We start from the raw sequence: 15,822 nt of genomic DNA on the forward strand, positions 1-15,822 counted from the left end.
CACTTGTCTGTGGTGCTAGGTAGGAAGTGGTTTTGGAAGCGGCCTGGGACGGACCTTTTCATTTCTTGTAGGAGCTTTGGGATGTGGTATGGTTGCGCCCATTGTCTGTTCCTTCCAGTCCCAGCCTTGCAATTCCTGGAGGATATCAAAGCTTTAGCCTCTCACATCTTTTCAAAGGAGCAGTTACTCAAAATGCAGGGACATCTTCCATCACCCAGTCAGCATCCGGGTAGGCATAGTTTCTCAGTCATAAAGCAGTGCTGGGCACTGCAGTAGGTTCCAGCCAGCTACCCAAAGTGCCACACACACACAGCCCACGTCCTTCCTCTCCAACCACATACTTGCCAAGCTTTTGCAGACTCTGTTAACTTTCTGCATTCAGAATCAGACTGTGACTGCTTCTTGCTGGCAGAGTATGGAGCCTTTTCAAAACTCATTGTCCAGTTGTGATTTCATGGAGCAGTCAATCAGCACTTGGCAGCCTCCCCAGTGTCAAGTTTCACATGCCATCTGTGGATGCACATTTACAGCCTGAAAGGATGGTAAACACTAGACTGTACGGGAATGGGATGTGGAAAACCAGCAGTTCTCAAAATTAGCTTGCTTTGAATTTGCTTGATGAAAAAATGGATAATAAATTGTTAAATAAAAATAAAAAATATATTTTCTTAATGAAATGGTCAGCATGATTTCTCACTTTTATTTTATGATTTTCCTGGGTTACTCTTAAGTCACTGATGGTGAACTTCAGTCTTCGAGTGCCACAAACAGGTCAAGTTTTCAGGATATCCACAATGAATATGCATGAGATAAATTTGCATACAATGGGAGGCAGTGAATGCAAGTTTTTCTCATTCATGTTCATTGTAGATAATCTGATAATCTGTGGCACTCAAGGACTGGAGTTTGCTATCACTGCTCTAAGTCGTCTTGTTCTGTGTTTCTATTCCTGTGACACTGGCATTTACTGTTCTCACTTCGGTTTTAGAATTTGCACTGTACTAGAGACAAGAGGCAAAAATACCTCAGATGAAAGAATGCAAAAAAAATAGTATAAGAAACACTGGCAGTGTAAAGCGACGAAGCGATTTACTTTTTTTGCAGCCCCCCTCCGGAGACGGACATCGGCGGACCGCGGCTCCCCTGCCTCCCGGAGCTGCCGGGGAAGATGGATGCCTGCACAGGCGAAAGCGGCCCCTGTTCGTGCAATTGGGCCGCTCAAGGCATGACGTCACGACGTTTAGCGTCACGGCATGTGATGTCACGTCTTGAGCGGCCCAATTGCACGCACAGGGGCCGCTTTTGCCCGTGCGATGCGTCTATCTTCGCGGGCAGCTGGAGGCAGGGGAGCCGCGGTCATCCTCGCCGATGTCCCTCTCCGGAGGGGGGCTGCAAAAAAAGTAAGTCGCTTCGTCGCTTTACACTGCCAGTCCTCTCTCCCCTCCTCCCGGAGCAAGGCTGCTTTTCGCGCCTTGCTTCGGGAGGAGGGGAGAGGGGACTGGCAATCCCGAGTGTAGGATTGCCCGTCCTCTCTCCCCTCTCTCTTGCTACTTTTTTGTTTTTCGCTTTTTCGCTTTTTTCCGCTTTCGTTGCTTGCTTCGGGAGGAGGGGAGAGAGGGCTGACAATCCCGAGCGTCGGAGAACTGTCCACTTCCTGGTACCTGTCATTTCAAATGTCATTTGAAATGACATTTGAAATGACAGATACCAGCGTGTCCGTGAAGTGTTAGGCCCGCGCACCCAGGTTACTGTATAGGCGCTGTATAGCGCTCTATACAGTAAAATGGGTTGCGTGGGCCTGACGCAGCTTGCATTTGCAAGCTATTTACATACAGGATCGAGCGGTAGGTGAGCTGGACTGTGCGTGCGGCAACTGCGGGTGCGCCGGGCACTAACGCAGCTCTTCCTACCACTCGTTACTGGATTGACCTGTCAGTTGCTAATGAAGTTAAACAGGAAGAGGAAATGGGCAGCCTTGCAGCGCCTCCAATGTCTCCTTTTTCTTCTTCCCTGCCACAGAATTTGCCAACTCCTGCTGCAGAATCTTGACAATTCTACCATAGGAAAGCTGAGGCTCTGATACCACTATTTTTTCAAATTTACACTGTACCCTATTTCAATGATATTGAAGCTATTTGTATCTGGAAAAGTCTTCCGATTCCTCTCAAGTCAATGCCTATTTAATTCTGAGATACCCCCCACAACCCTCCAAAATAAAAGAAAGAAGTGATAGGAGTTCCTGTAAATAGCAAACTGGCAATTTCATTGAAATGAATATCCTTATGTATATTAGACATTTTCTCAGGCTTCAGTAACAAAATACATCACTTGTGCCATTTAAACATTATCTCATTAAAATTCATATCACCTTCAGCGAAGTTATCACTTTCAAAGTTACTGTAGTTATATACTTGAAAGCGAATGTTGTGTGTCTTTATTTGCTTTTAGATGAACAGGTTGTTATGGGCAACAAGCTTCTTGTCTACATAAGGTAAGGGAATTACAAAATATAAATGTCACCTTTTTGGTTCTTTTATTCCATCTATTTTGATTTTGGGAGCTGAGGGCATGATCCCCATTTATCTGTTTGGCATTATCTTCCTCAAACTCTCTGACAAGATTAAAAAAGATTTTCATCTCAACAAAATCTAGAGGGGAAGGTGGGAAAAGATAATTGCTGGACTAGGGGAAGACCATTTCTCCTCAGATTTATTTTGAGCTTATCCATGTCTCCCGATAAATGGTAATACAGAGGTTCCACAGCAATATAGTGGTGTCCTTGCATTGTGTCTGCCCATCCATATCAACTGCTTTGCTCTATAATCCCTACTGCTCCCACAGAGATTCCCTGTGCTTGCCCCATGGCATGTTGAAATCAGATACTGTCCTTGTTTCCACCTACTCCACGGTGAGGCTGTTTCATGCCTTCTGTAATGAAAATATTTCCTTAGATTACTCCTAAATTTACCCCCTTTTACCCTCATCTGATGAGCATTCCTCCCAGACCTTCCTTTCCATTGAAAGCCCTGCCTTCTGTGCATTGATACCTTGGAGTTATTTAAATGTCTCTAGATAGGATTTTAGATAGTGCCGGGGTGAGCTGGCTGTCTTTACATGTGGGTACCAATGACATAGGAAAGTGCAGCAGGGAGGTTCTGGAAGCCAAATTTAGGATTGTAGGTAGAAAGTTGAAATCCAGAACCTCCAGGGTAGCATTCTCAGAAATGAGAATGATCTGTTATTTTATGATGAAAATGTTTTATTTATTTTATTGTTTGATTCTGTCTCTTTATATTTTTGTTGATTATTATGATTATGTATGTTTCACTGTTCATCGCCTAGGCCTTTTGTGTTAGGTGATTCATAAATTTTAATAAATGTAAATATGCTCCACGTGCGGGACCCCAGAGGCAGGCAGAGTTCCAAGGTCTCAATGCATAGATGAGATGATGTTGCAGGAAAGAGGGTTTTAGGTGGGGGAGAGGAGTGGAGAGAGAGGGAAGGTGGGGGAGAGGAGTGGAGAGAGAGGGAAGGTGAAAATTCAAGGGAGTAAGGAAGAGGGAAGATGATGATGAAGCCCGGAAGTGAGGGAGAGGGCAGGTGATGCCACAGGAGAACAGATGGAGGGTGAAAGACGATGATTCCAGGGGTGGGGGAGAGAGAGTAGGTGATAATGAGGGGGGTGGAGAGGGAAGGTGATAATGATGCCAGGGAGTGGGGGGAGAATAAGAAGGGCTAGAGAAAGAGATGATGCCAGGGAATGTGGGAGAGGGAAGAGAAGATGATGGAGGGGAGGGGGTAAATATGCTGGGGGGTGGGGAAAGAGGGAAGAGAAAAGGTGATGATGCCAGGGAACTAGATGAAGAGAGAAGGAAATAGAAATGTAATGGTACCAAGGGGTGGGGGGAGAAGGGAATATGATGATGTTAGTGGGATGGGGGAGAGGGAAGAAAAGAGAAAGTGATGATGAGGAAGTGGTTGGTGTGCCACAACGAAGTGAACCTTGTGTCAGGTGTACCATGAAACAAAAAAAGGTTGGGAACCACTGGTCCATAACATAATGACCGGAGTTGAACGAGTAAGTGTTAATCGGTTGTTTACTCTTTCAAAGAGTACAAATACTAGGAGACACACAATGAAGTTACTAAGTGATACATTTCAAACTAATAAGATAATATTTTTTACTCAACACAAAATTAAGCTCTGGTATTTGTTGCCAGAGGATGTGGTGAAAGCTATTTAGTGTAGCTGCGTTTAAAAAAAGGTTTGGACAAGTTCCTGGAGGGAAAAGTCTATAAACCATTATTAAGGTGGAGTTGCAGAAATCCACTGCGTATCTGTGGGATAAGCAACACTGAATTTATTTACCCCTTGAAATCCTTCCAGGTACTTGTGACCTGAATTGGCCACTATTGGAAACAGGATACTGTTTCCATTTGAAATGGATTTCCCGGTGATAGCATGGATTTCATTTGAAATCCATTTCCCGGTGATAGCAGGCTGAATTAGCCATGCTGTCTGGGAGCGTCGTCGCGCGACCAGCAGGCGGAGCTTCTCCTAGAGTTCAAAGTTTTGAACTCTGTGCTTCTGCGCGGTGAGGTTCCCTTGCGAATGTATCATTTACTTCAGTCTCTTTTTTCCGCGAGCAAGACTGCACGCGGGCGGTTTTTCTCCTTCACCTAGTCTCTTCATTTTTTGGATTTTTCTTCAAATTTCAAGAATTCTCACTTTGCAATGGCTCCGAAGCCATCAGGTTTCAAGTATTGCCAATGTGGCAAAATTATGTCCATCACCGATGGACATAATTATTGCTACATTTGCCTGGGCCTGGAGCATGACATGGCCTCTTGCATAGACTGTGGTTGGATGTCGCCCCGGGCCCCAAGACAGCGCGCAGAGAAGATCGCGTGCCTATGTTCCCCTCTCTCCTCGCCGGGCCCGGCGAAGAAAACGAAGCCACGATGTCCCATGTCATGGGAAGGGGATTCGGCCAGGTCTGTGTTGCCACCAGGGCCAGGAAGGGAGCTCGAGGCCTCGACTCCCTTAGCAATTAAGACAGCTGCATCTTTAGGGGCACAGGGCTCTGCGCCCCCTCGCCCCCGCTCCCTGACCCCGAAGCACTCGGAGCACGGGAGGAGCGGAAGGCCCCATTCGAAGCAGGGTGCAAAAGACAATGACGCATCGCAGGGCGCAATGACACACCGCATTCCACGGTGCAACGGCGCAGAGTGCAACGAAGCAGACTGCATCGCACGGCGCATCTCACGGAGCACCGGCGCCTAGAGTACTTCGGGATGAAGACAAGAGGCAACATGCTTCGAATGCTCCTTCAGGAAGAGCGGCTTCGCTATCTGGGTCATCGCATTACACTATCCGGAAAAGACAGCATGTGCACCATCACCGTCATGATATGGCTAAACGTGCAAAGCATAATGACCCACCTATAGCTTCACTTCTCTCATCTTCCCAAGGGGCATCTCATCAGGAGCGCCATGGGAAGAAAAGGGCCAAGACAAAACATCTCCAAATGCCCTCTTCACCGGGTATCAATTCTGATGTGGATATACTTTCTTCAGAGGGGGAGAGCTCTCAATCTAATTGGTCTTCTTCCTTGAGATGTCAATCAAGTCACGGGGCACAACCATGTCTCCCTTCTCAAGAATTCCCTCGGGAGGTACCACCTCCTCCTTCAGAACCATTTTACATGCCTTCACATCATACTTTAGCGTCAAAGGCGATGTCTCAAATTTCTCTTGCTTTGTCATCATTTTTTCAGGATCTTGATGAGCTACACCCAAGGAACCCGGTTGCTCAATCTCCAATTTCTACTCCACAGATCCCAACAGTTCCACCACCACCAAAGCAAAGAGAAAAGTCAGTTTCAGATCCCGATCGGCCAGACTCTCCTCATTCACAATGGTCCACGGCTTCCCCTTCGTCATCTACGGGGTTCCCATCAGACCCACTGGAAGGTCTTCCCGAGCCATATTCTCCTCCTGAGGATTTATCCTACGCTAAGTTTATTGAAAAAGTAGGATCTTTGTTAAATATTGAAACGGGAAAACTCCATGATCCTAGGGCAGAGGTTCTCGGCATCTTAAACATTTTTGAAATGCCCCCTGAACCAACTGCCTTACCACCACATGCGGTGTTGGATGCCGTTTTACACAAAATGTGGGAAAAGCCTTTTTCTACCTTGGCAGCTTCAAGGAAAATGGATTTAAAATATAGGATGAGGAATTCCACAATATACGACTCCACCCAGTTACCTCACAATTTGATAGTGGTTGAATCGGCACTCTTAAAGGCAAAGAGATCAAAACTCCATGCAAATTCACCACCAGGAAAGGATCACAAGTCCTTAGATGACTTTGGTCGTAAGGTCTATCGCTCCTCCATGCTGTCCACAAAAATTCAACACCATCAGTTTTATATCATACAGTATCTCTTCGAATGCTTACAGAAATTACGTCCAATATTTATGGCAGAGAATAATTCTTTACCACAACCATTCACAGATATGGAGGAGGGGCTCAGACACTTACTGCATTTGGTTTACGAGCCTTTTGAGTCATCGGCTCGTTCCTCAGCAACAGCTATAGTGGATCGTCGAATAGCTTGGTTAAGAGCTAGTTCCATAAGGGACGATGACCATGACAAACTAGTGGATATTCCTTGTTTGGGGGACAATCTCTTTGGTTCCAAGTTTGGAGAAACAGTAACTCTTCTCAAGGAGCAGAATACGGCCGTGCAATCTCTGACTTCTTCAGGTCCACATTCTTCCGCTAAATGTTTTTATCCTTCATATCGACGAAGACCTTACGGAAGAACCCCCTTTCGACCCTATAACACATACAGATCTCAGTATTACCAACATCAACGTTTTCAACAACAACCACAGGCGTCTCGTGGCAGACCCCGCTAACCATGTCCGCCAAAACCAACTCCGGCAACAACATCAAAACCAACTCAGTTTTTTTGAGTTACCCAGGGCCACCTCCACCCCATTATATAGGAGGACATCTTCAACATTTTTATCCCAACTGGGAAAGCATTACTTCAGATCGCTACATGATGCTAAACATCATAAAGAAGGGTTACCAATTAAATCTGTTGACTCTTCCCACACTTCCACAGATTTCCCCACTCAACACCAAATCAACTTACACAGCAGATCTACAAGAACAAGTAGTCAGTCTGCAAATGCACAGATCCATTCGAATTCTTCCCAATTCGCTACTCAATCAAGGGTTTTACTCCCCATATTTTCTCATTCCAAAAAAAATCAGGAGGACTACGACCCATCTTAGCTTTAAGAAATCTCAACAAACACATTAAAAAAGAAAGGTTCAAGATGACATCTCTCAAGAGTATTCTACCCCTTCTACAACCCAATGACTGGCTATGTTCCGTAGACCTGAAGGATGCTTATTCCCATATACCCATGCACCCTTCCTCCTGGCAATACCTTTGTTTCCAAGTTCAGAAATCCATTACCAGTTCAAGGTACTACCCTTTGGCCTTTCCTCAGCCCCGAGTGTGTTCACAAAATGCTTAGCGGTGGTGGTGGCTCATCTCCGACAGCTCTCAATACAGATTTTTCCCTATCTCGACGACTGGCTGTTAGTAGCCTCAGATCCGACTACCTTAAAGACTCATACATTTCAATCAATTGTCTTCAAAAATTGGGATTCATAATCAATTACGAAAAATCCCACCTTCAACCTACTCAGGTTCTGCAGTTCATTGGAGCCCTCATAAACACGATTCATCAGAGGGTATATCTTCCACAGGACAGGATACACACTTTGGGTGAACAGACGTTGAGCCAGAGAAGACAATCACAGGCATCGGCACGACAGGTTCTTCAACTATTGGGTCATATGGCGGCTGCCATTCATGTAGTCCCAAATACAAGACTCCACATGCATTGCCTATAATGGGGTCTCAAGAACCAGTGGTCACAGTTCTGGCAACCACTATCAACCAGAGTATACCTCACCAAACAGATGAGAACAGACATTCAATGGTGGATGAATATCAACCACCTGAACTCAGGGGCACCGTTTCTGCGACCTCCCTATCAAGTCACTCTCACTACAGATGCTTCACGGAAGGGCTGGGGAGCCTATCTAAACACCTTAAAGACTCAGGGCCGTTTGTCTCTACAGGAGTCCAATCTTCAGATCAACCTCCTCGAGATTCAAGCCATCTGGAAAGCACTTCAAACCTTCTCGGACCAGCTTTGAGGAAAGCATATCATGGTATACACCGACAACCAAGTAGCCATGTTTTATATAAACAAAGAAGGAGGGTCAGGTTCCTGGATCCTCTGTCGAGAAACGCTTCGCATACTGACGTGGGCAGTATCCAACCAAGTATCGATTCAAGCCACTTACCTCCCTGGTCTCGACAATGTAACAGCTGATCGCCTCAGCAGAATTTTCCATCCACACGAATAGACTTTGAACCGGGATGTAGTGGTCAACATATTCCATCAGTGGGGATTTCCAACAATAGATCTGTTCGCCACAGAGAGCAATCGACAAACTCAAACATTTTGCTCAATCTACCACAGCAAACTCCATTACGCTCCAGATGCTTTCCTCATTCCATGGACGGAGGGACTACTTTACGCTTACACTCCCATTCCACTAATTTCCAGAACAATACAGAAATGCATCAAAGATGCAGCGGACATGATTCTCATAGCCCCATCTTGGCCAAGGCAACCATGGTATCCGTATCTCAAGCGACTATCTGTTCGCTCTCCGATTCTATTAAAAGACCATCCCCAACTTCTGACGCAAGAGGGGGGATCCCTTCTTCATCCAATGCATCAATCCCTCCACCTGACCGCATGGAGATTGAAAGGCACGTATTGAATTACCTGGGGCTCTCATCACACCTTGAAGATATTCTTATTGAGTCCAGAAAACTGTCCACTAGGCGTAACTACGCAGGGAAATGGCACAGGTATACAGAATGGTGCAGACCAAAGAACTTGGATCCTTTCTCTACTGAGATAACACAGCTCTTGAATACCTGCATACTCTCTTTACAGCGGATCTCACCTACGCCTCAGTGAGGGTACACGTTAGTGCAATAGCAGCTTTTCGTAATACTCAAAATGGACTGCCTATTTCCAACCACCCTTTAATTTCCAGATTCTTGCGTGGTATTTTACATCTCCGGCCACTGGTTATGAAACCACTGGTACCATGGAATCGCAATATAATACTGGAACAACTAATGTTCCCTCCTTTCGAACCAAAGGACACCTGTCACATCAAATACCTCACTTGGAAAACAGTTTTCTTAGTAGCTGTAACATCAGCAAGAAGAGTAAGCGAATTGCAAGCACTAGTTAATTACTCCCCGTATTTACAATTTTTTCATGACAAAGTCACACTTCGTCCTCATCCCACCTTTCTTCCAAAAGTGGTATCGGCATTTCATATCAACCAGACCATTACTCTACCGATCTTCAAGCCAAAACCTCATCAGAACGACAGAGATAAACTTCTCCACACCTTAGACTGTAAAAGAGCGTTGGCCTATTACAAGCAAAGAACTCATTCGGAATCAAGGCCATCTCAATTATTTCTCTCTTTTAACCCAAATTTTCCTAATCAACCAGTCACCAAGCAGACTTTGGCTAGCTGGCTGTCCCAATATATTACGTTTTGCTACAAGCGTAATCTGCCACTACAAACGAAGCCTAAGGCTCACCAAATCAGAGCAACTGCAACATCAGTCGCCCATTACAGAAACGTTTCACTGATAGACATTTGCAAAGCAGCAACTTGGTCTTCTCTACATACTTTCACAGTGCACTACTGCTTACAACAACAAAGCGCTTCTGATGCGGCCATGGGCTCCACAATCCTGACAACCATGACAAAACCATAAGACTGTCTACCGTATAAGCTAGTGTACGGGTGGGCGTCCTAACCTGTAGAGCAAACATCTAGACACCACCCGGGAGCTTGGGACTTTCAGACAGAATGGCTAATTCAGCCTGCTATCACCGGGAAAAAGCAAGTTTGCTTACCGTAAACGGTATTTCCGTAGATAGCAGGATGAATTAGCCATGCTGACCCTCCCTCCTCCCTAGACAGTCTATACATATGCACTGAATATATATTTTTATTTTATTTGTATATTTTTTCTCGCTTTGAAACAAGAGACTGAGGTAAATGATACATTCTCGCAGGAACCTCACCGCGCAGAAGCACAGAGTTCAAACTTTGAACTCTAGGAGAAGCTCCGCCTGCTGGTCGCGCGACGACGCTCCCAGACAGCATAGCTAATTCATTCTGCTATCTACGGAAACACCGTTTATGGTAAGCAAACTTGCTTGTATGGCATAGGTTATGTTCTTATGTTCTATCTTATGTTCCTTATCCTGTCTTTCCTCTAGACTTTAGACCATTGTAGTAGTCATCCTCTCGACCAATGTATCCAGATGATATCCTTTTGGAGATGCAATCTCTAGAATTGTACACAGTATCCAAAATGAGGTCTTACCAGAATTTATACAGGGCACTATTACCTCCTTTTTTTTTTTTTTTCCCATCACCATTCCTCTCTCTGCGCACTCAAGCATTTTTCTGGCTTTTGCTACTGTCTTATCCATCTGTTTGGCCAACTCTCCAAATCCTGTCCTTGTTTCATGCATAGAAGAATTTCATCCCCATTTCTCACTGCTACCTTGAGGTTTTGCAGTTCTATTGCATGACTGCATTTTTAGCATTAAATCTTAGCTTCCAGACTCTAGACTATCCTCAATCTTCACTACATCCCTCCTCATGTTATCCACATCTTCCTGGGCATCTGCCCTTTTGCTGATTTTGGTATCATCTGTAAAAAGACAAATCTTTCCTGATAGTCCTTAATATCTTTTACAAAAATATTGAAAAAAAAACTGATCCACTAGTAATGCCTATCTTCTTGGCATGAACTCTGTTTATTACTACCTTTTGTTGCCTCCCACTCATCCAGTTTCTAACCCAGTTAGTCACTTTAAGGCCCATACCAAAGGCACTCAGTTTATTTATAAGTCGCTCATGCAGAACTGTGTGAAAAGTCTTACTGAAATCCAAGTTTACTACATCTAGCATTCTCCCCTGATCCAACTCTGGTTATCCAGTCAAAGAAATTGATCAAGTTCATCTGACATGACCTACCTATGATAAAATCATGCTGCCTAGGATCTTTTAATCCAATGGCTTCCAGAAATTGTATTCCCAGTTTTAGTAGTGATTCTTTTAATTTACTCACCTGATAATTAAAGGGCATCAAAGACCTGAAGTTTTTGCTGCCCTAAGATCTCTTGTTAAGACATCAGGACAGTCCAAAATACTTTTTGTTGTGTTTGAGATTGTATCTGTTGGAAAGGAGATTTTGTTTTGAGCAATCGCTAAGCATGTAGTCTGTTAACTAGTTACATTTTCCCAGAACGTTAAAATTATGTCCTAACATCTGCATTTTGCTGTTAGAAGATTTTACAAAATCCCATTGATAACTGATTATGCTTAGACATTGCTTTTGTACATAGGACAACCAAATTTAAAGCATGGATCCTATAAACTACAAAGAAAAAAGTATTAATGCAATTCAAAGGACAGTGATTTAAAATTGCATTAGACAGAAGGGTAGAATTTGTGTGATTCTGATTAACCCATGTCTTAATTTATCCAGCTGTAATTACATCATAATAATAATGTAATTACAGCTGGATATTCTTTTTGTCTTCTTCACTTTGAAACTGGTCCTCTGCCTACTTCTGAATTTTTGTCATTTTAAAGCATGTTTGAAACCTATTCTTTCCCTGTAGCTGCTGTCTGGCGGGCCGTGCCTATCCACTGGGTAACATCCCTGAAGATCTTGTTCCTTTGGTTAAAAATCAGGTCAGTTTGACTTTGCAAGAAAGGCAGGTCTCATTTTTTAGACAAAAGACAAGTCCTTTGACTAAAATTTATTTTCATCAGTCACAATGCAAAATAAGTAACAAAAAAACCCTTTTTTTTGAGACTGTAGTAAGTTTTCAAATTGGAGTAGAAAGCAGAGGTCATAATACTTCAAAAATAATCAGCTAGTTTCTAATTTGCAATAACCTAAATATATTAGTTTTATTATTACTAGTTTTGATTAGTAATTCAGAGGCCTATTTTTGCTAAGCAATACTAACAGCTGTGCCAAATCTGGTGGTTAACATTAATCAAAAACACATTAATCCGCGTTATCGGTAAGGCTCGCGTGAGTGTTACCAGTAACGCAAAATGTTTAGTGGACAACACAACAAAAATTAGGAAGCTACATCACATTCAAGTGCATGCAAGGCAGCTCATTAATATTAAGGCTTAAGGCAGATTATAATAAAAATTGGAAAGTTAACGATACTTTGAGGTGTCGTTAACTTTCCCCAACAACATTATCATGTAAACATGCCTGCTGATGTGAAGACCCCCTCCCCCCCCCCCCCCCCCCGGATCTTTAAAGGGGCTGGTAGCCCTGATTTACAACCCCTGCCCCCATCCTTGTCACCCTCTCCAACATATGTAATTTTGGATTAGCTGATGGGAGTGGCAGAGTTAACACCCCACCCAAAACCCCAAAACATCTCGCCCTCCCGCTGACTCCTATGCTTGCACACCTTCCTTCCACTACCCTCTGAGGGTGGCATTGTTTGAGTATTGGATTGGAGGTGGGGTTAACCAAAAATTATATATGTTGGGAGGGGGGGCAGAGGGAGAATCTTGAATGGAGTGAGGGAATTGAGTGCAGAAGGGATAATAACTTGGGGCTACTGCTCCTTTCAATATGCGAGGGCCCACAGTAGCACGTGGATGTCTGCCCATTAATGTCCATGGGAACGTGTTTTCACAAACCTGTGATTCTCTAAGGTCTTTTGCCCTTTAGTAAACATTGTATTCACTGAGGGAAGACAATAGCAAGTTAACCATTAAAGCATGACTTTTTATTTATTTATTTATTTATTTATTTATTGGATTTGAAATATAGCTTCTAAAGATATATCCTCTCAGTCAGAAAATTAGATATTTAAGTAGCTACTTTGATAGTTAATTTTTATTTTAGAATAAGATATAGAATGGATCATAAGGATTTATTTCTGTAATATGAATGATTTCCTGACGATAGCAGGGCTGAATTAGCCATGCTGTCTGGGAGCGTCACGTGACCGGTCAGTAGGCGGAGTTTTCTCAGTTAGTACAGAGTTTTGAACTCTGTACAGAGTTTTGAACTCTGTACAGCTGCGCGGTGAACTTCCCGCACGATTGCCTTGTTACCTCAGTCCCGCACGATTGCCTTGTTACCTCAGTCTCTTTTTTTTCTGCGAGCAAGTCTGCACACGGGGTTTTTTCTCCTCCTCCGTCTCTGAAGAGATTTTTTCTCAAATTTGTTTTATTCTTCAATTTTTTTAGGTAGTGATGGCTCCTAAGCCATCTGGATTTAAGTACTGCCAATGCGGTAAAATGATGTCCATTGTAATGGACATAATTACAGCTATATTTGCCTGTGACCGGAACACGACCAAGTCTCATGCCAGGACTGTGCTCGTATGTCTCCCAGAGCCCATAGGAAGCGCGCAGAAAAAATTGCGCGTCTAAAGGTATTGTTAACACAGTCTTAGCCGGGACCATCGAAGAGACCGAAGAAGAATCCATCAAAAAGATCTGCAATCCACCAAGGCCAGTGAAAGGAGTTGAGGCCGCAACTCCTCTTTCACAGGAATCCCCTCTTGAGCCGCGTGGGTTTCAGTTTACTGAACCCTCTTGATCCCGCTCATTGACACCGAAGAAATCGGGTCATAAAAAATCAAATCAGCCGAAGCTGGATGGCGCGTCGGCGCCAAGATGCGTGCACGGCGCTTCTGTGCTTAGCCCGGCGCATAACTCATTGGCGCACAATGTATCTGTGCACGGCTCGGCGCACGATGATTCTGTGCACAGCTCCGCGCACAAGTCACTGGCGCACAGATACGTGCACAAAATATCGGCGCACAATTGCGTGCACATCACATCGGCGCACAACAGCTTGCGCAACACATCGGCACACCACTCGGCGCACAAAGGTGCATCTAAGCATACAGCGTCTATGCCACGCGACACAGCAGAGCATCATGGCTTAAAACATGCGAAGCTATCGAGTCAACCTCGAATTCCAACGCACAGGGCATCAGCCTTGACGCAGCCTATACTGTTAAGTCAGGAATGTCTTAAAAAGTCACAAAAAACGAAACATTTAATATCTTCAAAACCTAGTGACACAGATTCTGACCAGCATCTGGAACTAGTCTCTGTCCATGACTCCGACACCTCTAGCGAGGTTTCTGATTCTCATGGGTCTTCCCTTAGTAGACCACAATCCCCTCCTCAAGACTTACTCATAGCGGCAATGCCTTCAGGACCAGCTCCTTTTTCAGGACCTGCACAACCTCTCGCATCTAAAGCAATGTTACAGATTTCGCAGGCATTAAATACTTTTCTTCAAGATCTCAACACGGTACATCATAAGAACATAAGAACATAAGAAAATAAGAAAATGCCATACTGGGTCAGACCAAGGGTCCATCAAGCCCAGCATCCTGTTTCCAACAGTGGCCAATCCAGGCCATAAGAACCTGGCAAGTACCCAAAAACTAAGTCTATTCCATGTAACCATTGCTAATGGCAGTGGCTATTCTCTAAGTGAACTTAATAGCAGGTAATGGACTTCTCCTCCAAGAACTTATCCAATCCTTTTTTAAACACAGCTATACTAACTGCACGAACCACATTCTCTGGCAACAAATTCCAGAGTTTAATTGTGCGTTGAGTAAAAAAGAACTTTCTCCAATTAGTTTTAAATGTGCCCCATGCTAACTTCATGGAGTGTCCCCTAGTCCTTCTACTATCCGAAAGAGTAAATAACCGATTCACATCTACCCGTTCTAGACCTCTCATGATTTTAAACACCTCTATCATATCCCCCCTCAGTCGTCTCTTCTCCAAGCTGAAAAGTCCTAACCTCTTTAGTCTTTCCTCATAGGGGAGTTGTTCCATTCCCCTTATCATTTTGGTAGCCCTTCTCTGTACCTTCTCCATCGCAATTATATCTTTTTTGAGATGCGGTGACCAGAATTGTACACAGTATTCAAGGTGCGGTCTCACCATGGAGCGATACAGAGGCATTATGACATTTTCCGTTTTATTCATCATTCCTTTTCTAATAATTCCCAACATTCTGTTTGCTTTTTTGACTGCCGCAGCACACTGAACCGACGATTTCAATGTGTTATCCACTATGACACCTAGATCCTCAGCCTTTACTTGCGCCTTCTCAGTCTTCGCCAACTCCACTCCTTCCCTCTCAGCCGTCAGCACCATCTCCACTTGCTGATCGACCGGACTCCCCAGACTCACCATGGCCATCGTCCCCTGGTTCATCTACAGGTTTTCCATCTGACCCTCCAGAAGGTCTCCTGGAACCTTATTCCCCTCCCGAAGACTTGTCCTACGCAAAGTTCATCGAGAAAGTAGGTTCTCTTTTAAATATAGAGACGGGAAAGATTCCAGATCCTAGGACGGAGGTTCTTGATATACTGAAAATATTCGAAATGCCTCCAGAGCCAACAGCTCTACCACCACATACGGTACTGGATACAGTCCTTCGTAAAATGTGGGAGAAACCTTTAACACCACAGCTACATCAAGGAAAATGGACTTCAAGTACCGTATGCGTAATTCAACAATTTACAATATCACACAATTGCCACACAACTCAATAGTAGTGGAATCTGCACTATCAAAGGCGAAA

General features: G+C 44.1%; 1 protein-coding gene across 5 annotated transcripts in view; it reads left to right on the forward strand.

Annotated features, from left to right (window-relative positions):
- Window positions 1–15,822, forward strand: part of VPS8 (VPS8 subunit of CORVET complex) — an 818,099-nt gene that overhangs the window by 313,642 nt on the left and 488,635 nt on the right. For all 5 annotated transcript variants that reach the window (XM_029606199.1, XM_029606197.1, XM_029606196.1 and 2 more), the window contains 2 exons: window positions 2,449–2,491; window positions 11,840–11,912. In XM_029606199.1, the coding sequence (XP_029462059.1) occupies window positions 2,449–2,491; window positions 11,840–11,912 (116 nt within the window). The remainder of the gene's footprint in view (window positions 1–2,448; window positions 2,492–11,839; window positions 11,913–15,822) is intronic.

The sequence above is a fragment of the Rhinatrema bivittatum genome, chromosome 6, assembly GCF_901001135.1.
Source record: "Rhinatrema bivittatum chromosome 6, aRhiBiv1.1, whole genome shotgun sequence".
Lineage (NCBI taxonomy): Eukaryota > Metazoa > Chordata > Amphibia > Gymnophiona > Rhinatrematidae > Rhinatrema > Rhinatrema bivittatum.